Below are 27,837 nucleotides of genomic sequence, written 5' to 3'. Positions count from 1 at the left end.
TAATCCCGGTCACACGCACTTCAGTAGTAGAAAGGGTATCCGGATAACTGAACGAACAGAGTAGTGCGGCACTAGCTAAATGCAATTAGAGAAACAGACGTACAGGAAGTACGAAGCCTAACTGCGCGAGGGCATCTATGCATTACTTGAAAGGAAAGCGAACATTCTGATAGCTAGCCTAAACTAGTAAGTGCACTATACTCGGCAGGGCGACTGAGGTTGGTCCTAAGGAAGAATCCGTACTTGCCTCGACCCTCGTTGACAGTTCAGCAACTCTTTACGGTGCGAATAGTCACATCGGCTTTCCGGCCTATAACTCCACGCGGTACGGTTCAGTCTGCCGAGCTTTCGACGTCCATACTTTTTCCCCGGCCTTCGCCGGCGCCCGACATTGCATGCTGGTGAAACTATAGACTCGCCGCTTTCAAGATTACGCATCTTGCGGCAGTATATCGACTCAATATAAGGAAGACTTCCCTGGCTAGAAAGTCATAACACCCTGTGCCAGAGATCGAAACATCTCAGTAGACAGCCAACCAACCGTTACTACTTGACACTGTCAGCAATCAATATGCAATTTCTTTACGCTATCATCTCTTATTGGATTGCGTGCAACTTTGCCCACATCGGCTTTGCGGCACCTGTTACAGCAGCAGAAAAAGGAACTAAGGTGTAGCCGATACTTACCAGTAGATGTCAGGGTTCTCACACATCACCATTCATTGCAGGAACTCGATGAGTCAGGCGTCCCCGATTGGTGTCCTCTCACAAATGCCATATGCAAACAGCCAGGTCGCCTCGTCGCCATCTCGAAACCATGTTCCGCCCGACAGTCGCAGAAAAACGAGTGCAACGGCGATCGTAATCGGCGCGGCAAGGCGTATCTGCAGACAAACACAGACGATTCGGTCAATTTGACGAGCGCGTTTCCTCTCGACGAGAACGCTATCTTTTGCATGACTCCCGTTGACGACTGGGTGTTACGCATATCGACAGCGAACGGTCAATCGGTGGATATTAGCGAAGATGGGAAGCTCATCATCGACGACACTGAGGTACCGCCCAATTCCCGTTGTCTATCATGATGTTCAGAAACGAAAACAAATTGTCTCCTGACAGGAAAGAGGAAGAGGAAGAGGCAATGGGACCACGTTCAGAATAACGACAATTCAGTACGGAAACAGATCGAACGCTCACATGCACAGAGGATTGTGCGCCGAGCGCGGAGGAATCGACGACTCCTTTATTATCGGCTTCGACGGTCGTGGACGACAGGTGCTCGAAAAGGCGAAGGGCAGGTGTAGCGACTCGACGCTTCACATTGTGGATAGCGGACGTCTCCAGGTTCACGATCACACGGCGTTCTCCTGGAACTGGGAGTTGTTACAGAACGCAAAGTCTCTTGAAACAGATAATTGTAAAATGCTGCTCTCTGACCAAGTCAAGTCCAACTGCGGGCTTGAAAAGAATTGTCGCAAGAAAAGCAGTCGCCGTCAATGCCCTGGTGACTAAGACTGATCAACGATGCGGATCGTGTCATCTGATTTCACGATCATGCATTTTAGCGTTCATTTTATCCGTTAGAGTAGAGTAGTTAGATGTGGTCAGATTGACGATTCAAATAAACTAACCACTGGCAGCATCAAGAAACTTTGCACAGTAGACCCTCGATTGGGCCATCTTACGTCAAGAACAGTAGTACAAATGGAGAAGACCCATTTTCGAGGTCAAGCGTACGTGACGACAACTACCCAGAATTCGGCAGCGGAAGTCCGTCCCTCGATTGGGCCATCTTACGTCAAGAACAGTAGTACAAATGGAGAAGACCCATTTTCGAGGTCAAGCGTACGTGACGACAACTGTACCCAGAATTCGGCAGCGGAAGTCCGTCCCGTTTGCTACTTGCCCCACATTAAGCGAGTATGGCCCAAGTGTGACCTACGACCAAGAATTCCGAGGTGGAATGAATTTCCTAGTCCTGAGAAACAGCTTGTGATCGAGCAGTTCTTTGTATACATTCCTTCATTCGCGTGGGAAGAAGCTGGTATGCATGGTGAGGTAAACAACTGAACTATCCGTCGCCAGCACTTCGCGCAGCTAGAGCAACGCAGCTCTCAAATCATGATGCAGCAAAAATAAGCCCCATAGACTTCATTTCCCCCCATAGACTTCATTTCCCCCGTGTCGGTGCCCTCTGCCCGCCAGGGGTAGCGAGGGGAAGGTAAGGCGATCGTTTCCGGTCGACGATCCGGTTGGTCGGAGTGACGTGTTTTGGTTCTTGTTCTATAGGCGTAACCAAAAGCTTAGTAACGCACCGTGGTAACGAGAACTTCCGCGGGAAGCACGCTACGACTACACGTACCGATGATGCGAAATCCTTCTGTGGGGAACAGGGGAATTATTGTAAACCATTCGGAAGTCCACCGCGCCATACCAACATGTCAAATGACTTACGTAATGCTTGGGCAAATTGGCCGCTCCCAAAGCTTTGCTGGTGGTGGGATCGGCTGATGGAGGAGCCTGTATATAAGGAAGGCCATCGATCACAGTAAAACAACCGATCTCGTAGAAAGAGAGACAGACAATGAATGCGAAAATCGCCCTTCTCGTTCTCTGCAGCTGCCTTCCTGTCTTCTGCAAAGCGGCACCCGTGGCGACGGACACGCCTACAAACAACGTTGCAACTGGCGAAAACTCGACTCGGGTACGCTCTCTCTTTCTTCTTTCTGCACTACGTTATCTTACCGTGCATCTCTGTTTGGACGCAGAAACACTGCCCTTTCAGCAACGACTATGCCAGGCAGCACATTGTCTGCGTGAATCAGACCCGCGTCGTGTTCAAAAAGCTTGCACCGAATACAACTAATCGCACGAACGTCGTCGGCTACTTACACGCCAATTCGACAACTAAACGAGTCGACGTGAGTGGTTTCGCTGAGGGATCCGGTGCAGGCAGCCAACTCGTCGACTCCAACGAAATATTCTGCATCGCGGGTGTCGATAAAAAGAGGTTCATAGCGACTGCAGACGGTCATTCCGTCGGCGTCGACGAACGAGGCATCCTCGTCGTCAAGGTAAACGCCATACGGGCACGCGAATAAACGATAACGAGTCTTCTTCTCACAGAAGTTCGATGAAGACGATTTTAAAGAGACCACCTTCGAGCAAATAAGAATGCATCCAAAGGGACAGTGGCACGGTAATAAGAATGAACACCTAGGACTTTGCGCTCAGCGTTCAATCAACGGCACGAGAAGAGCGTTCCTGATCGGCTTCGACGACAACGGCGTACAGATTCTCAACAAAAAACCCGCGAAAAACTGCCAGGACAGGGCGCTGCGAAAAAGGAACGCAATACATAGCAACTGGAGCGCCTTTACCATTGACATGGAGCAACTGACAAAGTACAAAAGTGAAGGGGAGCGGCCTCTAAAGAAGAACTTGAAGCCGTGCTCCACGTTCTCGGAGGAGGTTAATACGGCTTGCGACTTCGACTGCACTGACTCCTAAACGCAGAACTTGTGTACAGTTGCTCAGTTCTCAATGTTATAGTTGATTAGGGTTGTTTGCTTGCTTCAGTTCAGTGTACAAACCATGTACCACTCGATGTATAGTAGTCTAGCTTTGCGCACATAATCAAGAAGACGTTTGCCTTCTCGAAAACCGTACGTGTGGTCCGCGAAACATTTCAAGCTCCTACAAAAAAAAATAATTGGAAGCGTCGGATAATCAAGGTCACGCACACGTTGCCCTTTTCTGACTACAGTAGTACGCTGCACATATTATTAGATCTCTTCCAGGAAAACTATAATCCGGGGAATTCGAAGTTCTGGGACTTCCCTTGGGGGACTTTCATGGGCAATCAAACGACGAGTGCAGCGAATCGGCGAGATTCAAATGCCGACGAATCAGACCAGCTCACCTCTTCGAATCCGCGATTTGACGAGCGATCGATCTTCGGCAACATTCGCTCGACGCCAGACGGAAAAACGATCTATCGCGACAAAACCGTAGCGGGAATCGCCTACGCCGCCGTCAATCGACGTCTCGAAGACGGCGGAATCTACGAGTGGAAATTTTGCATCGACGAGGACTCGAGAGCCTCGTGTTGCGGCGTCGCTGACTGTCCGCTCCCGACGCCACCGCGCGTTAGCGTTGGCGGCGAAGACGACGATCTGTTCGCCTCGAAGCATCTGCGCATCTGCCGTTCGAACACCGGCCAGTTATACGATCGAGGCGTGCAACTGCCCGAAACGATCGCGCCTTTCTGGAAGGCCGGTTCGATCGTCAGCTTCGTCGCCGATCTCGCCACGAAAGGCACGATAAGCGTCTGCGTCGGCGAAAACGATCCGATAGTCGCTTTCAGGAACGTAACGGGGCCTCTCGTGCCAATTGTCGTCTTTCAAGCACGTTTCGGAAAAAAAGTAACGCTCGTTGATTTCAAACGTGTGACGGAAATGGCGGCAACGCGGTCGCCGTCGCCGCCACGTCGCACTTCGGAAGACGTGCGCACATTGTGCAAGCGCGCCATCGACGGCGTCGGCTTCGATCGCAACTCGATGGAAGGCTCGCTGGACTTGTCCGAAGATTGCATGACGCTCTCGCGCACCGAAGGCATGCGCGGTAACGCGATCTGCGCCTTCAATCGTCGAATATCGCGCGGCTGCGCCTCGTGGACGTTTCGCGTCTACGCCGACACGGGCGCGTCGACGATTATCGGCGTCGCCGAAGACGAAGCGCACATTCTGCCGGCGAACGCGTGCGTTTTCTATTCGCCCCACGTGTACGCGTGGCGATCGTACGAGGGTCGCGTCTACGAGAAGGGCAACGAAGTTCCCAATCGCTTGCCGACGTTCGATTGGGCGAACGAATGCTCGACGATTGGCGTCGTCTTGGACATGGACGCGAGAACGATGTGGTTCACGTGTGACAAGCAAATCTTGACAGTCCCCGTATCCGGTTTCAACGGGCCCGTACGACCGATTGTCGGCTTCTACGCGGGCATGCCGAAATGCGTTGCTATTGATAATTACTTTGAAAGTGAGAACCCGGAAGAGGAGGAGGAAAGCGCCGACTTGGCGCAGGCGGCGGAAGTCGTTTCTTACGGAGATCCAATTAATTTTCATAATTCGACCTTGGTGGGTCGATTGGAAGTGATCAACGGCGGCGACACGCTCTTTCGCATGCCCGGCACGCTGGAGAATTCCTACTGTCTCGCCAACATACCGCTTGGCGACGGCAGCGGCACGTACGAGTGGACGGTCGTCATCGAACAGGACACGGGCGCATCGACGTGCCTCGGCGTCGCCGAACGGCCGATAGAGTTGAGCGCCGACAAACGACAGAGTGTCTATGAGTCGCCGAGCGTCTGGGTGTGTCGATCGTATCGCGGTCAGTTGTACGCGCGCGGCGTCGAGTTGACGACGCGAATGATTTGTCCGTTCTGGCAGCCCGGCTGCGTCGTCAAGTTGACGTTTAACGCCGATGTCGGGACTCTTGCGTATGCCGTGGACGGGACCGATCACGGCGTCGCGTTTCGAGGCGTGCCGCGGCCCGTTTTTCCGTTTTTCGCCTTTTACGCGATGATGGAAAAGCGTTTGACGTTGCTGCATTTTCGCCACGTGCCGCCGACGCGGAGACGCGCCGCGGCGATGAACGATTTGTCGGCGGAGGTCGACGTGCGACGCGACTATGAGGAGCGAAAGAATGAAAAAGTCGTTCGTACGACGAAGAAGAAACCTTCGGCGACGGTAGACGGACTGGATCGAGTGACGCAGTGTTGCGTTTGCCACGATGCTCGCATCGGCGTTCCACTGCAGCCGTGCATGCATTCAATAGTTTGCTGGGAGTGCGCAACAAAACTGTCTGAGAACGGCGACAATTGTCCTCAATGCGGAACCGCTGTTACTGGCTTTCTAAACATTATGTGACTTGTTGATTTTTTGTCTTACCTGGCAATTTTAATTTTCCAATGCATGCCCTTTTTGCCTATATTCTTGCTCACTCTCAGATCAAGACCTGTATTTTTTTCTTCATTGCACTTTCTTCAATAAAGAAAGAACTGTCTTCATGCTCTCTGTCAATCATGGCCATCGTTAATAACAACTAATAATGATACTAATAATAATGAAGACGCGTCACACTTAGCTCGTCTCTTCAGTCTTCTTCAAACACGCGAGTTTCAGGGTCTCGATCTGGCATCTCGTACATGGGAGCTTCAAAGCCGGACACCATTTCGCCTGTCCTTCCTTCAAGCAATTTATCCCTTTGCCTAATAATGTTCAGTTATAACCCCCTTAGCCAAGGTTCCGTCCTTACTAACCTGTGTCTCGCTTGCTTTTTGGTTTTCCTGAGGCAATACGCAGACCCGGCAAGAACGAAAACAATGACGACAGTGCAGGCGGAAACGGAAGCGATGACAATGATCGCCTCTGCGAGTGCAATAAAAAAAATCAAGAATCAGTCTGCACGAAACAGTGTAACAAACCTGTTCCAAGGCCCCCTTCACTTGTTGGGGGATCAGTGGTCATCGCGTCTCCTGAGAAAGAAGAACGACTAACGCAGTACGGAGTTTCTGTGGTGCATACGTACCTCTGCTAGCACATGCTCCAGCCGTGACGACGTAGTCCTCCACGCAGCCCAGACACCTTTGTTCTTTACTGCTGCAGTCGATGCAGCGGTCAATCGCGCATGCTAGAGAACGTAACGTGAGAAAAATGTATGAGAAGAAAAACTAAAGTGCTTACCATAGCAAAGACCTTCTTTGGTGAGGTTGTACGTAGGACTGCATTTGTCCACGCACTTTCCGAGCTCTATGACACCGTCGCATTCTGTAAGGAGAAAATTTAGAACGTTTATCTCTATGACGAATGAATTTTAATTTTACTTGAGCAGTCACATCCTGTGAAACCATTGCAGTTCTCACAAGCAGAGCAGTCGGCGTTTGGATTTCCATTGACACAAGTATATTCACAAACTGAGCAAAAAATGAGGATCAAACGTAAAGACCCTATTATGATAAGATCACCTTCACATGAAGAACCCCCAAAGCCAGGCAAACATTCACAGAAACTACAAGTTGGATCGGCTTTTCCATTGACGCAGCGAAGACTGCATTCTAGCCCAAAAGACGTTATTGCAACAAAAAATCAATTCTCGCTTTAAAAACTCACCCCTACATGTCTGCCCTTCCCACTTGTTATAACAATTGCATCTAAACCCGTATTGATCATCTCGTGAATTCGAATAGGAGCAGCTCCTAAGACCCAAAAATAAAATAATCATAATCAAACTCAATTATTACGTACCCTGCTGAGAAACATCTTGGAACATCGCAGCCTCTTACATTCTTATCGATTTCGCAGTCGCGGCCCGTAAAATCGTCCGTGCAATTGCACGTGTATCCACCGTCCGACAAATCCGTGCACGTGCCGCCATTAAAACAAGGCGAATCGTCACACGCGCTCAGCTTCGTCTCGCACAAATCGCCGCCGTATCCGCGCCGACAGCGGCACGACTGCGTATCGTTGAGGCAAAAGCAAGCGCTGCTTCCGACAGGCGAGCAAGCGTTCGCATCGCACACGCCCAACGCGCAATCGGGTGGCGCAAAACCAGGCGGACACGTGCAACGATACCCATCGACCTCGTCGATGCAGGCCGCAGCGCGCACGTGACACGGAAACGACGCGCATTCGTCGACGTCCGTCTCGCAGAGCTGCCCCGTATAACCGCTTCGGCAAACGCAGTAATAGCCGTCGATCTCGTCGACGCATTGCGCGTCGTTGAGACACGGCGACGACGCGCACTCCTTAATCTCGGTCTCGCAGTGAAGTCCTTCGTAGCCCGGAGCGCACGTGCACTCGTAGCGACGATTGACATCTTCGCGACACGTTGACCCGTTCCTGCATCGAAATGCATTCGCTTCGCAGCTCAGTAAATTCGTCTCGCACGACGCGCCGGTAAATTGACTCGGGCAGGCGCAGACGAAATCGGCGCCGCTCGACGCGCACGTACCGTTGTTTAGGCACGGATTCGACTCGCACGGTCGCAGTTCCGTCTCGCAGTGCATACCCGTGTATTCAGAAAGGCACGAACACGCGTAACTGGCGATTGAATCCGTGCACGTGCCGCCGTTGGCGCAGGGAGTCGACGCACACTCGTCGACGTTCGTTTCGCAGTGCCGTCCTGTAAAGCCGACGAGGCAGGCGCACGAATACTGCCGCACGCCGTCAACGCACGTGCCTCCATTCGAGCAGACAACGCCCGCGCAATCGTCATGACGATTTTCGCAATGAATTCCGTAATAGTCAGTCGTGCACGTGCAGTTGTACCCATTAAAGCCCTCATTGCACGTGCCGCCGTTGCGGCACGGATTCGACTCGCATTCATTGATTTCGTGAGTGCAACGCTGTCCGTGATATCCGGATGGACAATCGCAATAATAAGAGTTGATATCGTCGCGACACGTGCCGCCGTTGCGGCACGGCGTCGGCGTATTCGCGCAATCGTCAATGTCCGTCTCACAAAGGTTGCCAGTGAAACCAGCCGTGCAATTGCACGTGTACGAGTCGATGCCGTCAACGCACGTTCCGTCGTTGAGACACGGCTGGGAGACGCATTCGTCGACGTTCGTCTCGCAGAGGCGACCTGTATAGCCGGATGGGCACGAGCACGAATAGCAATTCAACGGCGCCTGCGACGACCCACCGTTGAAACAAGACAAAGTGCACACTTCGAGAAAAGAATAGATTAAAATTATTATGATTCTGATTTTCTTTCTTCTTACTTTGGCATTGGGGTCCAGCCCAAGCGTCGGCGCACACGCACGTGCCGTTCGAGGCGGGACGCTTGTTTGCGCCGCACTTCGAAACGCACACGCCGTCGTCCGTGTTGTTTCGACAAGCGAAACAGTCCGACGCCGTCGTGCCGTAGCAGGGGCCGGCGCATTCGTCGTGACAAGCTGTGGGAGAGAAAAAAGCGACGCCCATCGAATGCCGCCCCCCAACCCGCCCCCTTGAGACTTACGGACGCACGGAGCGACAAACGGATCGCTCGGGTTCGTCGGAAACGGCAAACAATCGCCGCAGTAGCTCGTCTCGTTGCGCAAAGCTGTCTGATTCGTCGTCACGTTGTACTCCACAGTCGAACCAACACAAGCCGCTTGAACTCGAACGGGAAACTGCATCTGTCCATTCACGGTTTTAAGAACGACGGTGACGGCAAGACTGCGAAGGGCTTGCTGAGCGTCGTACGCGAGGCAATTGTTATAGCGCTGATCGCCTTGCCACGACCCTGACGGGAGTCCGTTGACGTTCAGCGCCTCATTGTACAAATCGTTTGTGCTCGGTTCTTTGCAGGTGCCGTCTACAAACGACGTCATGCATCCGATGAGTAGCAGCAGTAGGATCGTTGTTGTTGTTGTCACCGCCATGTCGCCGCGCCAGGACCGGGCCACACCTATGAATGTAGCTCCCCCACGCAACGTCCGTACACAACAACGATGCATGCCCACGCGTCGTGCGCACTTGTACCAGTGGAGGTGTATGACATCAGAACTTCCGTTCGTTAGAAAAAGATATTTGGGAAAAAATTCCTTTCCGTTGGAGGTCCATTACAATGAGTCCATTTATAGACTCCTCTCTATGGCTATAAAATTTTCATTAGCGTGTCTTAGTCTTGACTATCACTGCCATGATCGATCCTACTGTATCTCTAGCCCTTCTTACCTGCTTTTGCTCCAGCACTCAATTTGCTACAAACCGCGCCCTCAAGATCTGCTCTGCTACTGCTTCTCTTTCAGTGCTGGTCGCTGTACTACTGGCGCCGGTGGATTCGAACTGGCGGTCGGTAAAAGAATGCAGCCGTCCTGAATTATTTGCCAACACAGTTTCGCCGTATTCTTTGCATCGTCCAGTCCCGAGTGCTGCCGGCCTTCAAACTCTAATCCAAGATCCTCAAGAGCGCCATTAAGACCACGGGGAATTCTCTCATAAAAACTCTGAATACGGCACACACGTTTGGCTTAGAGTTAGACCAGAAAATGAGCTCACTGACTCGATAGGTGGCACGGAGGTCAATCCACGTATTGAAGATAGCGGGCTTACGTATTTGCTTTCTCTTGCATTCGTAGTGAAGACAGACGCCCAAATCCCAGTCTGGAATACGTATGGCGAATTTTCGTTCACTCGTCCTCGAGGTTTTCCTTACCTGACCACGTGACAAGTGTGCACCGCTTCTCGTTTTCGCTCTGCCCGTCGCTTCCCGCACACACAAAGTCCTTTTCTCTTTCCAGCCGTTTTATCCAGTCGAGGAACAATCGCAAGACGGCTGACAGTGGAGCACTATCAGTAACTTGATTCTATGAAAATTGTGACTCGAGTAAGTTTGAGGGCCAGCACACTTTCAGAAGACAAACCTACTAGCCTACCTACTACTAGGAACCTCTAACGTACATACATATATGAATAGAGTGGTCCACGGTTACCTGTTGAATTCCGGTGAATTTTTGACAAAATTCACTCAGGTGAGGATTTTCCGTTGGTTGGACGTACTCTTGAAATTTGGATTCGATTTCGCCGCTAGCGACGTTTAGCAAAACGGCGGGAAATTCGACTGGAGAAAAAAACGGGCTCGCGCTCGAGATGAGATCGTTGACGATTCCTGCGTGCTCAACTGATTTCTGGTCGCTTTTCTTTGCGATTCTTCCAGCAGGTTGACTCGAAATCCAAGACGATCAAAAAAGCGTACGATTGCTCTAAAACAAGACTTCGTTTCGTTTTTTCCTCGTCGTTATCTTACTACTGTACTTTCAGCGCCTTTCGCCTTCTTTTCGTGGCGATGCTTTCTCACAAGTCCGAGTTTTCTGACCAAGTTCGAGTTGATCGTCATTTTAGGCATCGGAGCTTCAATACCTGGCTAGACGTTTCGTAGACATGCTTTTGTAACTTCTTCGGGTATATTTTCGAGTGTTCCGGCTCTCTGTTAGTGTACCAACGTTCTAGTGAACGGCCATCTTTTTCTGAAGTTATCCGGGCTCTACGAACTGCTATTTTTAGATTGCAGAAATAAACTTGTAGCAAGATAACAAAGCTACACGCAGCCGTACAAAACAAAACAACTAAAACCATCCAATAAACGAGGTCACCAACATGCAAGTCACGTGCGCAATGTGTGCTAAAAAATTAGGCGGCTTGGTCCGAATCTCCAAGCGCTCCATCTTCCTTCATCTTGGCCATCTCAATTGCCACAGGATTGGCTACCGCTAAGTTTGAGCCAGGCGACGAAATGCTTGTGGTACCCAAATTTGAGTGAGAAGCAGGAGTGTGCGACAAATTGAGAGCCTTTCCCGTATCCGTACTAGAATCCAAGACGCTTCGTCGAAAACAGAGCATCGTCTTCCATGCCTGACGCACCTCTTCACGCAAAAAACAATGAAAAACAAAAATCAGGAATCCTTGAAATGACGCCGTAATGGCAAATAGATAGTCAAAGACAAGCCGAACTGTGGCACCAGTTTCGTCGTCCGAAGCCGTCACGGCAAATATCCAGTTGCAGCCAAGAAGAATACTGACAGCTATGGCCCGTCTTGCGTTGTTCTGCTTTTTTCGTTTGGCTATACCAAGAGCTTTGCTTCGCTTTGTTATCGTTCGCATAACCAATACAAAAATAATGATGTCAAATATAAGAATGATGGCCAAGATACCGTAGAAAGAGCCGTAAAATAATGGAACGCTCAGACGACAGCTAAACAAAAAAGGCCATCCTTCCAGGAAGAACTAGCTGTCGTGATAAACTCTTACATTACGCTTTCATCGGTCTTCTTGTATCCGTTGTCATAGTCACCTGCGGCTGTTGCAGCAATCACAAGAAGAGGAAGACCTAAAAATAAAGACTTCAGTTTCTAACAGGCGTGCGGCAGCTCGTGTAGCGGCGGCCAATACATACCCCAAGCGACAAGGCCCGCTTTCAAAACAAATCGATGAACGTAGGTGCCCAAAACTCTAACGAGGCTCATGTACATGTTGACTCCCTCAACGCCCATCCAGCAGATTGACGCCAGCCAAAAGTAGTGCAGAAGAAATGCCGTCGCCGTGCACATGGCACTATTGCCCCAATTTACGGCATAAGCGACGAAGAAAGCCAAGCCAAAAATCATTGCTATGCACAGATTGATAAGAATTTTACCCGGTCGTTCTTTTCGCAACTTTCTAAAGAAAGTTTTTTAATTAACGAAGTTAGGAACAACAATTAAACTGTACTCTTCTCTTACTTTATAGAGAGATAGGTTATGACGGTAACAGTGAGCCCGAGCAGCGACAGAGAGCAACCAATGTATGAAATGATAGAAAGCGCAAAAGCGCTTTCTTTGCTTATTCCTTTGCCTTCGTAAGGATCCTGCAGAAGAGCACAGTATAAGATTTTCGCCGCCGCCCTCGAACTTTCAACCCAAAACGTACAACGAGTACAGCAAAGTTGGTCAGATGAGTGCAACTGCACGTAAATTCCTTGCCATTCGAACCGATCAAAGTGCAGCCATAGTCAGTCCATTCACCATAATCGTCTACGTATACAAAATGTTAACCAAAAAATCGCTTGCGGCGTTTTGTGCGTACTATCGCGTTTGGCGCTCCAAGACGAGCAGGAATCGTTTGCATACGATATTGTCTAAAAAATAGCAGTAACAGGAACAAAGTGAAGAAAGACATTCAATGGGGGTATGCACATGTACCAAATTCAACGCCGCAAACGTAATCTCGATCGGAGACGAAAGATTCAACTTCTCTGTCGTTCCCACAATTGCTCCAATTACGCGCGTTGCTACAGTCCTGTTTGATTGAATTCGGCGAAGGTCAGGTGCGCCGCCACCGCCGCCGTTACCGTCACCAGCGTTTCTTTCAGTCGGACTGATTTCAGTTGGTTGAAAAAGCTTGCTATTCTGGTAATAGAAAAAAGTTAGACGCTCTTTAGTCACGCTGCCGTTGGCATTGGGAGCTTGAAAAACATCATTCGGTAGGTAGATCGCTGCTTCAAACGATATGTCACTATTCAAGGGACCTGACTGTCGAAAGAGCTGATCGTCGTTCAGTTCGTCGGTGGGAGAGAGAGGAATACTGGGTGAAGGTCGTTTCAAGCCAAACGAATAACCAGAAAATCCGCCGTCGGAAGTGGTTGAAGGATCATAGAAGTCAATAGCAAAGTTTCGTCCAGTCAAAGACACGTAGGAAACGTTCTTTGGAAGAACAGCTCTGGTCGCAATTTGTTCAACAGAACGGTAAATTCTATAAATTAAAAAATTGCTACTATAGCTATAAAAAACGAACGGTTTTTCTCCGCCGCTCACCTGGTGCTTGACTGATCCCTCAGTTGAGCATTAAACAGTACATCATTGCTCGTTTCAAGAATGTTGCTTACAATCTCCACAACGTTTTCTACAACCTAAAAATCCCAGCAGATATGTAACTGGGGGAAACTGAAAAATAATATTAATATTTACGTTCTGCTGAAACGTTTTAAGAACAGAAACGTTGGAAAGAATGAGTCCTACGTTAACGACGTCTGTTTCCACAAGATTTTCCTTATTCCTTGTCGCTCCCGACGTCGCTTGAAGTACAAAGAGAACAGTCTGATTAGAGATTTGCACCTGCACAAATAATTGAGAAGACATCGAAAAAATGCAACCATCTCACTTCAGCCAAAAGTTCCAGAGACTTGGACGTGTCGTTGATATTACGGCAACCTTCGATATTCGTGTCGCTCCAACGCGGAAAGCCTACAATTGAATCCTCGCAAGTTCGCGTAGCAACGCCCGCAGCAGGGTTGTTGTCAGGGCAAGGCAGAGCGTGGACTTGACCAAGAGAAACGTCAGGCCACGAAAAGTTTCCATACGGCGTGCTTTCTTCAACAGCCCGACAAACGACGCAATCGGGTGAACACGCGGACCCGTTCTTGCATCGGAAGGCATTGGCTTCGCAGCTCAGCACATTCGTCTCACACGACGTGCCGGTAAATTGATTCGGGCAGGTGCAGACGAAATCGGCGCCACTCGCCGTGCACGTGCCGTTGTTTAGACAAGGATTCGACTCGCACGGTCGCATAGATGGTCGCAGTTCCGTCTCGCAGAGCATTCCCGTATATCCGGCGACACACGAACACGCGAAGTCGTCGGTTAAATCCATGCACGTGCCGCCGTTGGCGCAGGGAGTCGACGCACACTCGTTGACGTTCGTTTCGCAGTGCAATCCTGTAAACCCGGCGAAGCATATGCACGAATAGCCGGCAACGCACGTGCCGTCGTTGTGACACGGTTGCGAGGCGCATTCGTCCACTTTCGTCTCGCAGAGACGACCAGTATAGCCGAATGCGCACGCACACGAATTGCAATCGGACTGCGGCACCGCGCCGTTGAAGCAAGACAAAGTGCACGCTTGAGGGAAGAAGAGATGAAACAAATTAGAATTAGAATTACGAGAGACTGTTTGCAAAATTCTATGTAAAACCTCTATGTGAAATCTTACTTGTGCATTGGGGGCCGGCCCAAGCGCCGGCGCACACGCACGTGCCGTTCAAGGCGGGGCGCTCGTTTGCGCCGCACTTCACACACACGTCGTCGTTTGTGTTGTTCCGACAAGCGAGGCAGTCCGACGCTGTCAAGCCGGAGCAGGGGCCGGCGCAATCGTCGTGGCAAGCTGTGGAAGAAAAGAAACGCTCATTGAAACTGTCGCCCCCTTTGAAACTGTCGCCCCCTTCGAAACTGTCGTCGCCCCCTTTGAAACTGTCTCGCCTCCCCTTCGAAACTGTCGCCCCCTTCGAAACTGCCGCCCATCGAAACTGCCGCCTTTAGCGCCTTCCCACCCCTCGACTTACGGACGCACGGAGCGACGAACGAATCGCTCGAGTTCGTCGGAAATGGCAAACATTCGCCGCAGTAGCTCGTCTCGTTGCGCAAAATCAAATCTCTCTGATTCGCCGTCACGTTGAACTTCACAGTCGAACCAACGCAAGCCGCTTGAACTCGAACGGGAAACTGCATCGGTGTATTCACGTTATGAAGAACGATAGTGGCGGCAAGACTGCGAAAGGCTCGCTGGGCGTCATACGCGAGGCAATTGTTATAGCGCTGAACGCCTTGCCATGATCCTGGCGGAAGTCCGATAACGTTGTGCGCTTCATTGTACAAATCATTTGTGCTTGGTTCATTGCAGGCGCCGCCCACTGACGATGCCATGTATCCGATGAGTAGCAGCAGTAGGATCACTGTTGTCGCCATGTCGCCACGCCAGACCGGAAAATGAAACACCTATGGAATGACCTGTGACAAACAAACGATACATGCCCACGCGTCCTGCGCCCAGCGGCGGTGTATGGCATGAAAAGCTTTGTCCGTTAAAAGGAGAAAATTTTTAGGAAATTGTGAAAAAATTCCGTTCCATTAGAGGTCATTACAAGCCCAGGATTTCAGTTTTACTGTGAAAAGATTTCTAAGCGACTGATTTGTAAGACCGTGGTGAGATCACCGCGGCAGATTATGCGAATTCACGTGCCCAGAGCCGTACAGTTTGAGATCACGTTTTAAAAGCACACTTTCAAAAGACAAAGCCTACTACTGCCCAAGGAACCTCTAACGTACATGTGCGAATACTTAGAGTCATCCACGGTTACCTGCTGAATTTTTGACAGAATTCACTCAGGTGAGAGGATTTCACGTTGGGTGGACGTGCACTCTTGAAATTCGAATTCAATCTTTTAAAAAAACGTCGGGAAATTCGAATGAAGAAAAAACAAGCTCGCACTCGAGATGAGATCATGCTCAACTAATTTCTGGTCGAGTAGGCTGACTAGGTTGACTCGAAATCCAAGACGATTAGAAAAGCGTATGATTGTTCTAGAATAACATTCTGTTTTGTTTCTTTCTGTCAATTATCTTTACTTTCAACGCCTTTCGCCTTCTTTTCGTGTCGATGCTTTCTCACAAGTCCGAGTTTTCTGACCGAGTTCGAGATTGTCATTTTAGACAGTGGAGCTTCAATACCTGGCGTAAACATGCTTTCGCAACCTCTTTGAGTATATTCTCGAGTGCGTCGGCTCTCTGTAGGGAAGAGTGTAGGGAAGTTTCTCGTTCCAGTAGACGGCCATGTTATTATCCGGGACCGAGTCTTGTTGCCTACGATACTGCCTACGATACGGAACACTGACACAAACGTTGCTACGATGGCTTTCCAGCCGAAGTCGATGAGCCGCCCAAAGCGCTGGAACGAAGATGTTGAAGAGGGTAGGCATTCTCAAGCGTTTACAGCGACATTATACTGATTTTCTTGAGCTTGCAGCCTACAGATTTCAGTTGGCCGGATTTCGAGACGAACGCGATTATCTTAGCCACAATCCCCGCACAACAGTACGTCTCTTTTCTTTTCGAATCTGTAGACTATGTGTGCTCCCTAGGTTGATCGATGGCCGGACAACGGCTTCGTGAAGAAGCTGCAGAGAAAAGACGGTTACTACTACTACTTCAACCGAGCTCGAGAATGCCAGGACAAAGACGTGTACAAGTGCAAGCTATATGTCTACTGAGAGAAGAGAAAACTTTTGAATTTGAGGATGATATGCTCATAGCTCGACGAACCTCGCATGTACGTTGATGTGTTCAAATAAATTGTTAATCCGATCACCGTTTGGAAAGCATTTACACACGCAAATCGCCATCCCCAATAGTTCACAGAACAAACCGTGAACTATGTGGGGTGTATATCCAATTAGTGACATGCTTTGGCACAGTCGCAACCAAAAAGAATTTATATTTATTTGTCCGCTGCTTCTGGCTCATAAGGATAAGCGAAGAACACGTACGTGGAGATAATTTACGACACCACAGTCCGAGCCCCTTTTGAATACACACAATTTTGATAACAAAGATAATAATCATGATGGTGATGTGATCATATATGATGTGATGGTGGCATACGCCAGAAATTATACGGACTTGAGCCGTCGTGCGTTCCTGGCTCAAAGCAGTTCGGACAACGCCTGCAACTGAGGACCACGCGGCGGTGCACTTCAAGTTCTTTATCCAAGCACTTCAGGCAGACGTCGCACTCGCAGGGATAGATCCGAACCGTCTCACGACGGTGGTGACTCGAACTCGTGTTTTCTAATAGCAAAAAAGCCCTGTAAACTAAAGAATATGATGCTGTATCATATAGACTACGTACTGGCATGGATCCAAAAGAAGCTGACGACTGCGCGACGTTGAGAAACGGGAGAAAAGTGAGGGTACGCACAAACGTGCTTGGCTGGCAATGGCTGCTGTGAATTGTGAAAAGCGCACGCCTCACTAATTTAGAACTTGACCTCCATCCTTACCCTCTCTCTCCGATGACCTATTTGGCGACGAAAACCGTACCGAGCGATCGATCTGACGTCGAACACGCGGCGAAAATCCCAGAGCCGGAACAAATACAACCAGAAAAGCCAGACTGGCTGTCTTTTCGTATTTCGTCTAACGGCCTAATCTAGCTGACTTCTTCTCAACGCGATACTTCAATAGTCCAGAATAGCGATTCGAGTCTTCGTCAAACTGCGCGAAGACAGACACGTAATCCTCCACCTCGTCCTCCCCGAACGTCACTTCGCCTGTCCACGTGAACTCGTCCGTCTTCTCTCGCTTCAACGCATTCCACCCGGGCTGAACGACGACCTGCACGGCGCCGGGCACGTCCACGCGAAACCCGACGGCTTTGCCGTCGCCAAGTCGAAGTGCGCCGGAAAGCGGCGAATGAAGATATCCACTAATCTTCTGAAACTCGCTATAGATCTCGGGAAACGTACGATAGGTTCGCTTGGCATTGTGACACGTAATTTTGTACGTGGCAAAATGCGAAAAATTCCCCGACATCGTCCTACCTTTGACGTAGAGCCGAAGTTCGTATCGACCGGCTTTGGGAAACGGAACGACGCACGTCGTTCGACTATCGCGCGTTTGAACGAGAACGCCGTGCGACACTTCGACACGACTCTTGGCATCCGTCCCACTTCCGGCATCGAGGCGATAGAGACGAGCCAATAGCATGGCATTTTCTCGATTTCCAAAGACGACGTCGACTTGACCCGACCGATCGACGTCGACGACGGCGTTTGGATGACTAACGACTTCGAGACGATTCTCGAAGAAGGACTCACCAAGCGTCAGCATCAACTCGAACTGATTCAACCTAATCGGCTCGGAGAGAAGCTGCCAATCGTCGTCAATGGGATAATGATCCAATACGAATTGACTTGGCGGCGTGAGAAAGTAATAATCGTTGAACCGGCGAACGAACTCGCACTTGTCGCCGATGTGACCGGACGCCCACGTGACGTCGACGAGATGCCAGTGGCCGTCGATTTTCACCGAGTTCCACGCGTGCGACGGTTGCTTGCCCTTGAACGTGTCGCCGGCTCTGTAGCCGTAGCCTTTCGAGTAGCCGCGAATGCTGTGAGCTTCAAGTCCAACGGCTCTGATGATATCATGAGAATAAGGTTATTTATTTGAATCTACGATTTCTTTACTGTGCTAGCGCTTTGAAGAGTCGAGCGAAACCACTGCAGATCGACTTGCGCGTTCGATAGATGACGTCGAGATCGTCGTCGTTGCCGCTGCCGCCAGAGAAGTACGCGACTGCGTCGTATTCGATGTTGGCGGTGATCCAGCGGAAGACGAGGCGAGCAAGCGAGCGTTCGTTCGTCGTGTGTCGCTTGAAATGATCGGCGAGAGCGGCGAGAGAAATCGTCGTCGGAGCCTAATAAATAAAGAAGATTAATTTACTTGATAAATATAGCTACTACTTACAGATAGAGCGTAGTCGTCCAGCTCTTTGTAGCCGCAATCGGTCGCTCTCAATTGATTTCGTCGCTGTCTTTCCAACCGCTTCCTCTTCAGAAAACGTCGAAACAGGACTTGAAGCAAAACGATGCTGCGAAACGATTTGAACGACGTCACTATTGTTGCAAGTACAGCAAAACTTATTATATTATTCAACCCATGTACTGCACCTTTTCTGCGAACGCCGTCGTCGCCGTTTCGCAGGACGACGATCACGTCTTCGGCGCGCACGAAAAGACCGCGATCTTCGTCGCAATCGAAATACGTCACTCCCTGCACGCGACTCGTCCGAAACGACGAACGGCGTCGCTGGAGCGACAGGTCGTCCGCGTGCCGGTGCGCCGAATCCAGCTCGAGACCCACCCAAATCCCCGTGGCGAATTTCACCTCGCCGCAAAATCGCACGACGCCGCGATAGCCGAGCTTCGTCGCGACGCGCGCGCCGACCTCGTAGCGCGGCACGGGAAAGAATTCGATGCGCGCCTTCGTGGCCATGTGGCCGGGCGACGTGATTTGCTCGTACGTGCGAAGGGTCTCCTCCAGCGAGGCGACCTTGTCGCGAAGGATCTCCATCTCAGTCGGACTTCCTTCGCGAGACTAAATAATAAAATAATTGATCACCTTTAGGTAATTAGTCTCTGCTAATTAAGATCACCTTCTACTGACTGCGTATATTATTTCTCACCTTTTCCAACGCCTTTTTTAGGGTTTTGACTTCGCCTACGCTTGACGCCAAGCGAGACTCCAATCGCTCTCTTTCTTCTTTTCCCGCGTCAAGTTCGCTATTCAGCTCCCGTATTTCCTGCTCCAACTCGATTTTCTCCGCCTCCTTTTGGATTTTCTGCGACACACCCACTCGATTTGACAAGTAGTGTTGCCACGCCCACGCTAACAAGCGATCACCTCGGCGACCGTCTTCGTTTTCGCCGAAGCCTGTCGCAAATCGTTTCTCAATCGCTGCACTTCGGCGCGCAGCTTCTTTCGATCAGCTCTGGCGTCGCGCGTCGCGTCCGCTTGGCTTTTGGCGGTCGAGCGCAGCTCGTTCGCCTCGTCGTGAAGATTCGAGACTTTGATTTTCAAACGAGCGACTTCGGCCTTCAGTATGACGTTCTCCTCGCCGAGACTCGTCTCTTCGCGTCTGTCGGAACCTGTTTCGACTCGGTTGGAGCCCGAAGGAGAGCTAGGAACCGAGGAGGCGCTTCCCATGCTTCGCTTCTATCGCTAACGTACTTGATCATTACGTAAGAGAGAGGCGTGCAATTAGCAAAGGAATTTCGAGTACAATTCGCGGTCTTTTTCAGTTTCAAATTCTCCTATAAATTTAACTAGGACAACTTCGCTGAAGCCTTCTCCTATTTCAGGCTTTTTGAACTTTGATCTTTTTTTTATAAACATAAGGCACCTGCTTCTCGATCTTAGAAGGGATTTACTCACCTGTACGTAAACAAAACTTGATCTTTAATACTTTTTGCTTCTGGACCTCCCTTGAGCTCTCTGAACTAACGACACATGAGCAACTCAATTGCTCTCTCCAAGTTTCTTACTGCATTGTTATGTCTAGCTTGATCTATTGTAAGGTCAAACAGGAAACAGCGAATCTCCACCCCCGCTTTCTTTGCCACAGAAATATACCTAGAAAGTTAAGAAAATAAGCCTTTCCTTTGTTTGCAGTCTCTTAGCCCACCTTGCACGTGATTCGACGTCTGGACTGGTGTTGTCAATAACAACGCTTTTCCCTTGTTTTAGAGCGTCCGTGGCCACCTGCACACACTTCTGCCACGTTTTGAGAACGTCCTGTGTGTAGAGATAAAGAGGGAAAGACACAAAAAGAGATATTTCTCCAATTTACTCTGCTAGCGGTAACGTATCCATTGGAAACAAAGTGCCGTTTTGCAAAGGTCGATTTTCCACCTGAGCAAATCGTCGCCTAATTTAGTGGATCTACTCTAATCGACTCACTTCCAGGATAGCCAACCAATATCACGAGCTTGATACAGAAGAATAGTTCAGTTCTCCTTCTACAAGACATTGAACTCTACCTCTTGCTTTTCTAGTACAATTTTTGCTGAAGGAGGATCCAGCTGCTGAGTGGCATCAGTAAGAACACGACGCTGTCAAAAAATTAGTTACCAGTATTTATAGTGTGCATGCTATCGCTTCTTACAGGATCAAAGGAAGAAAGGTTGAACGGCGCCTTCTTTTGCCCAAGAAAATATTCCTCAGGCGTAAAAAATTCTAGTCCAATATTTATGGCGAACTGTGTGTACGATATGAAAAGCATCTGAATTGTCCCAAATAAAGAGCCCTCACCGTTCGATCAGAACAAGAAAAGTCTTTCTTCTTTCCTGGTGCCCAACCTTGCGGTCGCCCAGCAGCATCTTAAGAAACAAGAGATACATTTCTAATTAAATGCCGAAGTCTTTCACGTAGTACTGTACCTCCTACAAAGAAACTACTGCCGACATCTATGCTGTGTTCATTACACTAATTAAAGAAGTTAATTTTCTATGTGTGGTGTTACTAAATTGCCTACCTTTTCGACTAAATAATCCCACATGCCCATACACGGTTTTCTATACTTTATACCAGACATTGAGGCAAAGAGCTACAGAATGCCATTTTCTCTAACCACTCTACAATTTTTTCAAACTAACCTGCAATGGTGCTTCTATTTTTTTCGTGATTTCTGTCAATTTTGCTCTAAAATCCGATTCAAGCGCTTTGTTTTTTAATCCGCGCTATACATAAGAAATGACGCTTCTACAGAAATAAACCGTCGAGCTTTTCACCCACCTGATTTGAAAAAACTACAATCTGCACATACCGTGTAAATTAGTTCATGCAAAAAATTCCCATCCATACAGTACCTTATATCCTGCCTCTTCTAAAGACTTCAGTTTAGCCTTGACATTGTCAAATTTCAATCTAGTGAAAGCCTACATCTGCTGTCCCCGGTTTATAAAAAGAGCTCACTTCCAGTCATTAGGACCAGTCGCAAACACTTTTCCACTCTTCGTCTCAATTAGAGTACCGTCCAAATCAAATGCAGCGATCTACAAAAATAAAAAATATGACATTTTCCATGGGCATCGTGCCTCACCTTGTTACTACTCCTTAGACCGTTCTTCATAAAAACGAGCAAAGATCCGTCATGCACACGCCATTCGTCTTTCTCGTGAGGCAATCCTCGAACTGCTTCAATTTTTGACGTCACACCTGTCTGGGTGCCGCCGTCGTCGTCATCACGTCTTCTCGATCGCTTGTGAAAAAACTTCAAAATTGGCCCCGAAGTTTCGACGGCCGTTCCGTCGTCGTCGTCCAATTTCAGCCTCTTTTTAGATGATTCCATCTCGGTATCATCATCTTGTTTTGCAGAGAAGTGAACGTGATAGCAGTAGTCGTCAAAAAGAAGACAAAAGGTGCCTCCAGGACCGAGAGTGTACTCTTCATCTTGTTCAAGTCTTTTGCCGGCAATGGTGCATGGATTAGATCCCAGCTGTTGAAAAGGGAACTATTACAGGTCAAACAATTAGAATTTGACTCACTTGTCGCAAGTGAACTTCTTGCTTTTCGAAGTCGGCTTTCAATTCAACTGCAGAAAAGACGTCGATTCGTGTAAAATTAGAGAGCGATTGTCTACAGTACCTTGTCTATCTGAACACTCTTGGTTTTCTATTTGAGTTGCACGACCTCTTCCTATAATCGTCTTTGCATTGTGCTTGAGAGGAATCGGTTCGTGCCTTCGCTCGTGGCTGAAGAGAAGACACTCCATCCTACTCTCCATCCTCAGCAAAGGTGCGCGCGTTAGAGAGCTGATTTCCACTGTTGGGGAAAAGGGTATAAATCAATAAAGTTACTATAATTCGCAAAAGAGTGTAAATCAATAAAATTACCATAAACTTAAAATTGCAACTTTATGGCTTCTACCGTATATGTCGGCTCCCACTCAGTTTCTACCGTCTTTCCACCAATAGCAACAAGTTCATTGTTAAAAACGCAAAGCCCATGGCCAACTCTCTTGGCGTTCATTGAAGACAAATCTAACCACTCATCCAATTTAGAATCGTAAATAGAAACTCTATCAGAAAAATCCTCGGTAAAATTCTCTGCAAAACCGCCAGTAGCAATAATCTGATCGTAGTAACAAACAAACTGAGCTCTGCCGGCACTCGTCGGCTTTAGGAATCGCCAGCTCAGATCTTTCAATGACAGCGCCTGAAAGTCAGAACAGGGCTCTAAGCTCGGCTGATAGCTGTCAAGTTCCGTTGCCTTCACTCCACCACCAACGTAGAGTGTACTATCACTACCGATAAAAACAGAGCATCCGTAGCGTGCCGTTGGCATTTGAGTAGAAAGAGAGCTCCACTGCATGGTGTGAAGATTGAATACGGAGATTGCGTCAAGAAGTTTGTATGTGCTCGGTTCTCTGCCACCGAGAACGTAAAGTTTGTCGTCAGAAACAACAGCCGATGCCCAATCTACTTGATGGCTTTCAGGTAGCTTTACAAGACGTTTGCCGATATAATGAGTAATGTCGTAGTCAACGAGATAGTGTTCGTGAGTGTCTCTAGTTTTTACTATGCCCATGAATTGATTGAGCGACTCTTTTTGGGGAAAAAGTCGACACACTTTGTCAAAACCTTCCCTTTCTCTTGGATGAAGAGACCAGTCGTCAGTATGCGAATCGTAGACGCACACGCTATTTGATACGCCGTCCACGGCAATAATGTAGTCCTTGGCAGTAAGAACTCTCAGATGAGGTTCAGCGGGTATCAATAGTCGACGAAATGGTCTCGAGACGACGGGAGATTTCCAACTTTTCGCCTACAAACCGCCAATTAAATATTAATCATAAAAATTTCAAACTTTGCTACACCTTCTCTCCTTCTCTAGCGTCGCAGCACATCTTATTCCGAAATCCCATGAGCAAAAGTTGCTCTGCTGCATCTTTTGCGTGCTGCTCACGAAGAGCAACGTTTTCATCAGCAAGAACTTTGGTATCAATGGGAGCGTCAACACCCCAACCTATAAATGGACAGATTCATACCATTTTTTTCTACACAGGTCTCGATGGATACACGGATATAGTAGTAGCGACTTTGTTCTAGCAACCTACCTGCGGTAAAAAGCATATTCTGGCCCAGGTCTCTAAGGTAACCCGTCTTCATCAGCAATTGAGCAAGCGTTATTCCGTGTTCCCAGCTTGCTCTTACCATAACCTTCAAAAACTCATTCGCCGCTTTTAGACGGCCCTCACTCTTCTCGATAGCGTCGATGCGCTCTTTGACGCCCATCTCCACTATTTCGTTTTTGTAAAAGTAGTCAACTAGTGACAACGGATCGATACGCTGTTTTAGTTCGTCGAAAAAAGGACGTATGATAGTTTCAGCATCACGACTGCCCCGTGGCAGCTTGGGAAGATCTCCAGCAAACGCCATCATTCAAGTCTCTCTGAAACTGCGCAATGCGAGTCCCCAAATATCTTAAGTTGTCACGTGACAATATCATCATTTGCACGTGAGATGCTGCAAAAACTAGCATTGCCATATACATTAGTCATTGAACAAAAGGACTGTCAGTTCTCGTATATACATCTACAGTAAGATCAGAACTTCCAACCTTTTCAGTGTCCACGTGAAAATAATTGGAATGTAGATACGTGTATGTAGTGCCGCTTACCAACTGCACTAGGTTTAATAATCTAAAAATTAGGTTTCCTCAGTACTGTACACCACGGTACAGAGTTCACTTACCCTCTCTGGCCACAGACCCAAGCATCTTTTCGCCCAAGTCCTTCTGGCCGGGCAACCGTTTCACTTCTTCAGCAAAAAGCAGCCCATCATTCCAGCTCCGCGTTACGATGATCTTCAAGAATTCGTTTGCCGCTTCGTAGCGACCTTTCGTGCTCAAAACGACTTCGATTCGTTCTTTCTCGCGCATTTCGATTATGTTATCTTCGTAAAAACGATCGAGTAGAGACGTCGGGTCGAGACGGTTTCTCAGATCCTTGAAGAACGGCCGAATGATCGGTTCGGCACTTCGGCGTTCTTCCTCCGCCATCTTTTTTATCCGGGCACGTAACGAATCTAACTAACGATTAACGAAGCACTTTATTAATTTCTCTGCATCTCTGAATTAATTAATAATTACGTTATCAAATAATCTCAATGCCTGGAGAAAGATGACTACTGTGATTAGAAGTGCTTAGCAGCGAGTAACGTTCGTCTTTCTCTGGCCACGAGTGCGATTTATTGCTTTCAACCGAACATACCATGTTCTCCTAGTCAAAAACAAAATCTCACCACCCTATAGTTACCTCGCATCCAAAGGCAAGCTATACCTCTTCATGGTGGTCGACGTCATGCTGCAGAGCGGGAAAATCCCTTTGCAAAGGTCGAACAATCTGACCAGATCTGCAGATAAGAAAAAAATGCAACCTATGAAGGCAGTTAATGTACGGTACGGTACGCACTTGGGTAAGTTGTAAACATCATAAGGGAAAAAATGCTTAAAGGTATAGAGCGTTTTGGTGTCTTCCGTTTCCTTGACAAGAGAAAGCGCAGCCAGTCGTTGATTGTGCTCAATCACTGTGTAGCAGAACGCTAGTTGATAACGCCTGAGAAAGAATTAATTAATTAACTAATAAGACTTCATTACTCAGTGAACCTTGAAATCAAAGCAAACATATCAACGACGGTTGAAGCGCAAAACTAGGAAAAAAAGTAGTGTAAAATAGAATCGGAGAGACAAATTGAGTACTTTGAGGGGATTAAGCCGGCATTGAACAATCCTCGCCAAATTGAGACTTTGCAGATAGGCCAGTCCTGGAAAAAAAATCAAGCAACTCTAGCCAAATTAGAACTCTTATACCTGAATCGTCCATGTCAATGATACATTGATGGCAAAAAATAAAAGCACAAAATACAGCCTACGGTATTCGTTCGCTATACTCCTCCCTTTATACCTTCTGAGTGGCTCACCTGACTAACAGCATAAAAAGGACCGTGAGAAGACGCAGCAATATTAGATGATCGATCGTGGTGTTCTATGTATCTATAACTATCCGTGAAATATGAAGATCAATCCGAAGAACATTAGTTCACCTGTGCAGCCAAGCAACCATATAGGACATCATCTCTTTTACATAACTAAAATCGGACATTCTCGTGACAGGCTACGGTACGTCAATCATCATACGGCATGGGTAGATAGACTGCTCTAGCAATAAAACTGCCTATGTACATGGCCGCAGATTGCCTCTCAATAACTGAAACGGAGATCATCGAGTAGCAAAGAAAGCATTAGGAAAACGTACTTGACGAATGAAGAGATTCAACCTAAAGCAGAAGCTGTGAGATAAGTTTTAAAAAAACGTTTAAATTTCAAACCTTTGCCCACACTCTCTCGAGATAAGCAGCAAAGAGTTTCTGTGGTAGAAGCGACCAAGTATTAAGATGCTGTGCGCGACGGCTTACTTCACTCAAACTGCACGTGTAGAAGATGACGAACTGTACATGACAAGAACCGTGGATCTTTAGCAGACAATTCATAAACACCTGCAGCGGAAAGTAGAAACAAAGGCGAACATCCAAGGCGTATAACCTCAAGAAGAATTTCGAAAAATTCGCAGGCGGCCTTTTCTAGGAATTCTTCTAGAAAAAAAATTAGTCAACTGTAGCATTTGTACTGTCCAACGCCGAACCTGCATCTCCTGGACAGCAGCGATTTTTGCAGTAGGCCAAGAGACGACTCATCATGACGTCAACGTTTTCTAATAGCACTTCCTTCTCGTCTTTGGATCCTGACTAAAAAGAGGCTGATACAAAATAGAGTCAATCAGACTTGGGATCACATTACCAGTTCAACATCGAACTGAGTTTCCTCCGTCTCTCGAGGCAATTCCGCCTATGAAACTGAATGTGAATTTAACTCAATGCTGGATGCTTAAGTGCTCACGTCCATCTCGATCATTTTATAGAATACACACTCGAGAATGGGCAGTAGAACGCCGGAAACGTAGTCGGCTAAAAGCAAGACATTCTTCAAATAACAATCCTGAAACAAAAGTCTAAGCAGCAAAGAGGCGCAGTGACAAAGACTGACATGAACAGCGGCATTCTTTGTCCGAAAAGGAAATCGTTTTGTGACAGCTGCTGGAATGTGACTAACAGCTCTACAAAAAAAATGAATTCGAAAGAGTATCAAGAAAAGAAGTTAAAACCTTGGAACGACAGTCAATATAGACTGTATTGCCTCGTGCACATGACCAAAAACAATATTCGCTTCTGGTAAGAAGGAAAGACGTCGAAAACAAACACGAGATTTTCTTCAGACATCCTACTTTCTTCATCATCCTTCTCGTCACCTAAAAAACCCCTAGTTTATCCACAGTAAAGAACCGCATTTTTTCTCTCTAACATACTTCGAGCAAATAGGGCAACGAGCGAGTCGACACACGGACCCACGTAAATCGGCTTCGTCGACACGATTTCCACAAGATAGTCCATATAAACAAGAACGAAAGCATCGTCCTTTCTTGTCCAATCAATTTTCTAGAGCCAGTTCAAGGAAATAAATAACCAAAAACATGCACCCACCCTTATCGTACCAGTGTCAAACCGACGAGAGGTTCGAGTTTTTTGTCGAGCAAAGACGAACAGACTTTCAGCGCTCTGAGCCATTGAGCCAAAGTGGCGTCCTAAGACGCAGGCAAGGAGGTCTCATAGAATCAAGTCGAGTCGACAGAGAGTACCGGTGCGTCTTTTCGACCAAATTCTTTGAGAACGAGAGCGTAGTTTTCCGACGATCCCTTCGAGAGTAATGTGGACAATTGGACGCATGAAGATCAGTTCTAGTCTAACATGGGCTCTTTCTTGCAGTGCTTTGGTAAGTGTTTCCACGAAAACGGCGTCGGCTTCGTCGGCGTTCATCGTCCAACGAGTTGCTAACGTACGTTAAACTACCAGCAGATATTGTAATTTTGC

The 27,837-nt window shown here is 48.1% G+C and overlaps 11 protein-coding genes across 16 annotated transcripts; 4 read left to right on the top strand and 7 right to left on the bottom strand.

The window, feature by feature from the left end:
- Positions 1-169: 169 nt before the first annotated feature.
- On the top strand, positions 170-1,635 carry LOC136183950 (uncharacterized). Its single transcript, XM_065970765.1, has 3 exons — positions 170-670; positions 729-1,055; positions 1,120-1,635. Exons 1-3 carry the CDS (start codon positions 572-574, stop codon positions 1,510-1,512), a joined length of 819 nt encoding a protein of 272 aa, XP_065826837.1. The 5' UTR covers positions 170-571; the 3' UTR covers positions 1,513-1,635.
- Positions 1,636-2,351: 716 nt separating this feature from the next.
- Positions 2,352-3,663, top strand: LOC136184047 (uncharacterized). The gene is made up of 4 exons (XM_065970873.1): positions 2,352-2,548; positions 2,620-2,704; positions 2,769-3,074; positions 3,127-3,663. The coding sequence occupies exons 1-4, from the start codon at positions 2,439-2,441 to the stop codon at positions 3,508-3,510; spliced, it is 885 nt and encodes a 294-aa protein (XP_065826945.1). The 5' UTR covers positions 2,352-2,438; the 3' UTR covers positions 3,511-3,663.
- Positions 3,664-3,729: 66 nt separating this feature from the next.
- On the top strand, positions 3,730-6,070 carry LOC136184046 (uncharacterized). Its single transcript, XM_065970872.1, has one exon. It carries the CDS (start codon positions 3,855-3,857, stop codon positions 5,928-5,930), a length of 2,076 nt encoding a protein of 691 aa, XP_065826944.1. The 5' UTR covers positions 3,730-3,854; the 3' UTR covers positions 5,931-6,070.
- On the bottom strand, positions 6,005-9,505 carry LOC136184045 (fibropellin-1-like). The gene is made up of 11 exons (XM_065970871.1): positions 9,025-9,505; positions 8,786-8,959; positions 7,308-8,730; positions 7,173-7,258; positions 7,028-7,117; positions 6,887-6,976; positions 6,747-6,830; positions 6,592-6,693; positions 6,488-6,538; positions 6,323-6,431; positions 6,005-6,271 (listed from the first exon to the last, which is right to left on the bottom strand). The coding sequence occupies exons 1-11, from the start codon at positions 9,503-9,505 to the stop codon at positions 6,157-6,159; spliced, it is 2,805 nt and encodes a 934-aa protein (XP_065826943.1). The 3' UTR covers positions 6,005-6,156.
- A 34-nt stretch (positions 9,506-9,539) lies between these two features.
- On the bottom strand, positions 9,540-11,033 carry LOC136184048 (ERI1 exoribonuclease 2-like). Its single transcript, XM_065970874.1, has 7 exons — positions 10,911-11,033; positions 10,806-10,861; positions 10,673-10,753; positions 10,484-10,611; positions 10,207-10,357; positions 10,054-10,154; positions 9,540-9,997 (listed from the first exon to the last, which is right to left on the bottom strand). The coding sequence occupies exons 1-7, from the start codon at positions 10,931-10,933 to the stop codon at positions 9,782-9,784; spliced, it is 756 nt and encodes a 251-aa protein (XP_065826946.1). The 5' UTR covers positions 10,934-11,033; the 3' UTR covers positions 9,540-9,781.
- Positions 11,034-11,050: 17 nt separating this feature from the next.
- Positions 11,051-16,143, bottom strand: LOC136184043 (adhesion G-protein coupled receptor G6-like). Of its 4 annotated transcripts, none has more exons than XM_065970869.1 (15): positions 16,028-16,143; positions 15,926-15,981; positions 15,658-15,880; positions 14,863-15,307; positions 14,514-14,684; positions 13,686-14,422; positions 13,493-13,639; positions 13,340-13,434; positions 12,728-13,277; positions 12,612-12,663; positions 12,456-12,559; positions 12,269-12,393; positions 11,944-12,206; positions 11,799-11,877; positions 11,051-11,742 (listed from the first exon to the last, which is right to left on the bottom strand). In XM_065970869.1, the coding sequence occupies exons 4-15, from the start codon at positions 15,263-15,265 to the stop codon at positions 11,181-11,183; spliced, it is 3,288 nt and encodes a 1,095-aa protein (XP_065826941.1). In that variant the 5' UTR covers positions 15,266-15,307; positions 15,658-15,880; positions 15,926-15,981; positions 16,028-16,143; the 3' UTR covers positions 11,051-11,180. The 4 variants fall into 4 exon arrangements, with proteins under 4 accessions (XP_065826941.1, XP_065826939.1, XP_065826938.1 ...); XM_065970867.1 differs by having other exon boundaries at positions 16,052-16,140; XM_065970866.1 differs by having other exon boundaries at positions 14,863-15,295; positions 15,658-15,738; positions 15,789-15,880; positions 15,926-16,136.
- Positions 16,144-16,164: 21 nt separating this feature from the next.
- LOC136184044 (meiosis-expressed gene 1 protein-like) lies at positions 16,165-16,660 on the top strand. Its single transcript, XM_065970870.1, has 3 exons — positions 16,165-16,267; positions 16,323-16,390; positions 16,438-16,660. Exons 1-3 carry the CDS (start codon positions 16,207-16,209, stop codon positions 16,564-16,566), a joined length of 258 nt encoding a protein of 85 aa, XP_065826942.1. The 5' UTR covers positions 16,165-16,206; the 3' UTR covers positions 16,567-16,660.
- A 109-nt stretch (positions 16,661-16,769) lies between these two features.
- Positions 16,770-20,059, bottom strand: LOC136183452 (kyphoscoliosis peptidase-like). Its single transcript, XM_065970107.1, has 7 exons — positions 19,757-20,059; positions 19,539-19,694; positions 19,024-19,450; positions 18,821-18,969; positions 18,541-18,770; positions 17,205-18,488; positions 16,770-17,143 (listed from the first exon to the last, which is right to left on the bottom strand). The coding sequence occupies exons 1-6, from the start codon at positions 20,057-20,059 to the stop codon at positions 17,492-17,494; spliced, it is 2,262 nt and encodes a 753-aa protein (XP_065826179.1). The 3' UTR covers positions 16,770-17,143; positions 17,205-17,491.
- Positions 20,060-20,100: 41 nt separating this feature from the next.
- On the bottom strand, positions 20,101-22,663 carry LOC136183453 (uncharacterized protein F21D5.5-like). Of its 2 annotated transcripts, none has more exons than XM_065970108.1 (18): positions 22,499-22,663; positions 22,399-22,445; positions 21,954-22,349; positions 21,827-21,906; positions 21,721-21,778; positions 21,647-21,667; positions 21,508-21,591; positions 21,387-21,458; positions 21,292-21,337; positions 21,164-21,231; positions 21,018-21,110; positions 20,893-20,964; positions 20,813-20,840; positions 20,703-20,764; positions 20,538-20,647; positions 20,398-20,485; positions 20,288-20,352; positions 20,101-20,231 (listed from the first exon to the last, which is right to left on the bottom strand). In XM_065970108.1, the coding sequence occupies exons 1-18, from the start codon at positions 22,635-22,637 to the stop codon at positions 20,114-20,116; spliced, it is 1,647 nt and encodes a 548-aa protein (XP_065826180.1). In that variant the 5' UTR covers positions 22,638-22,663; the 3' UTR covers positions 20,101-20,113. The 2 variants fall into 2 exon arrangements, with proteins under 2 accessions (XP_065826180.1, XP_065826181.1); XM_065970109.1 differs by having other exon boundaries at positions 20,288-20,347.
- A 30-nt stretch (positions 22,664-22,693) lies between these two features.
- LOC136183454 (influenza virus NS1A-binding protein homolog A-like) lies at positions 22,694-24,918 on the bottom strand. Its single transcript, XM_065970110.1, has 4 exons — positions 24,607-24,918; positions 23,970-24,554; positions 23,730-23,878; positions 22,694-23,677 (listed from the first exon to the last, which is right to left on the bottom strand). Exons 2-4 carry the CDS (start codon positions 24,292-24,294, stop codon positions 22,754-22,756), a joined length of 1,398 nt encoding a protein of 465 aa, XP_065826182.1. The 5' UTR covers positions 24,295-24,554; positions 24,607-24,918; the 3' UTR covers positions 22,694-22,753.
- A 26-nt stretch (positions 24,919-24,944) lies between these two features.
- On the bottom strand, positions 24,945-27,792 carry LOC136183445 (RNA polymerase I-specific transcription initiation factor RRN3-like). 2 transcript variants are annotated; one of them, XM_065970094.1, is made up of 23 exons: positions 27,715-27,792; positions 27,606-27,662; positions 27,462-27,551; positions 27,276-27,405; positions 27,195-27,218; positions 27,075-27,138; positions 26,957-27,026; positions 26,810-26,908; positions 26,711-26,758; positions 26,556-26,658; positions 26,456-26,505; positions 26,329-26,409; positions 26,242-26,280; positions 26,169-26,190; positions 26,051-26,120; positions 25,957-26,001; positions 25,834-25,906; positions 25,724-25,781; positions 25,613-25,677; positions 25,520-25,563; positions 25,326-25,469; positions 25,194-25,266; positions 24,945-25,133 (listed from the first exon to the last, which is right to left on the bottom strand). In XM_065970094.1, the coding sequence occupies exons 1-23, from the start codon at positions 27,781-27,783 to the stop codon at positions 25,008-25,010; spliced, it is 1,644 nt and encodes a 547-aa protein (XP_065826166.1). In that variant the 5' UTR covers positions 27,784-27,792; the 3' UTR covers positions 24,945-25,007. The 2 variants fall into 2 exon arrangements, with proteins under 2 accessions (XP_065826166.1, XP_065826168.1); XM_065970096.1 differs by having other exon boundaries at positions 26,456-26,502.
- Positions 27,793-27,837: the final 45 nt, after the last annotated feature.

This window comes from Oscarella lobularis, chromosome 2 (assembly GCF_947507565.1).
Source record: "Oscarella lobularis chromosome 2, ooOscLobu1.1, whole genome shotgun sequence".
NCBI classification, from domain to species: Eukaryota; Metazoa; Porifera; class Homoscleromorpha; order Homosclerophorida; family Oscarellidae; genus Oscarella; species Oscarella lobularis.
This window is presented reverse-complemented; position numbering and strand designations above follow the sequence as displayed.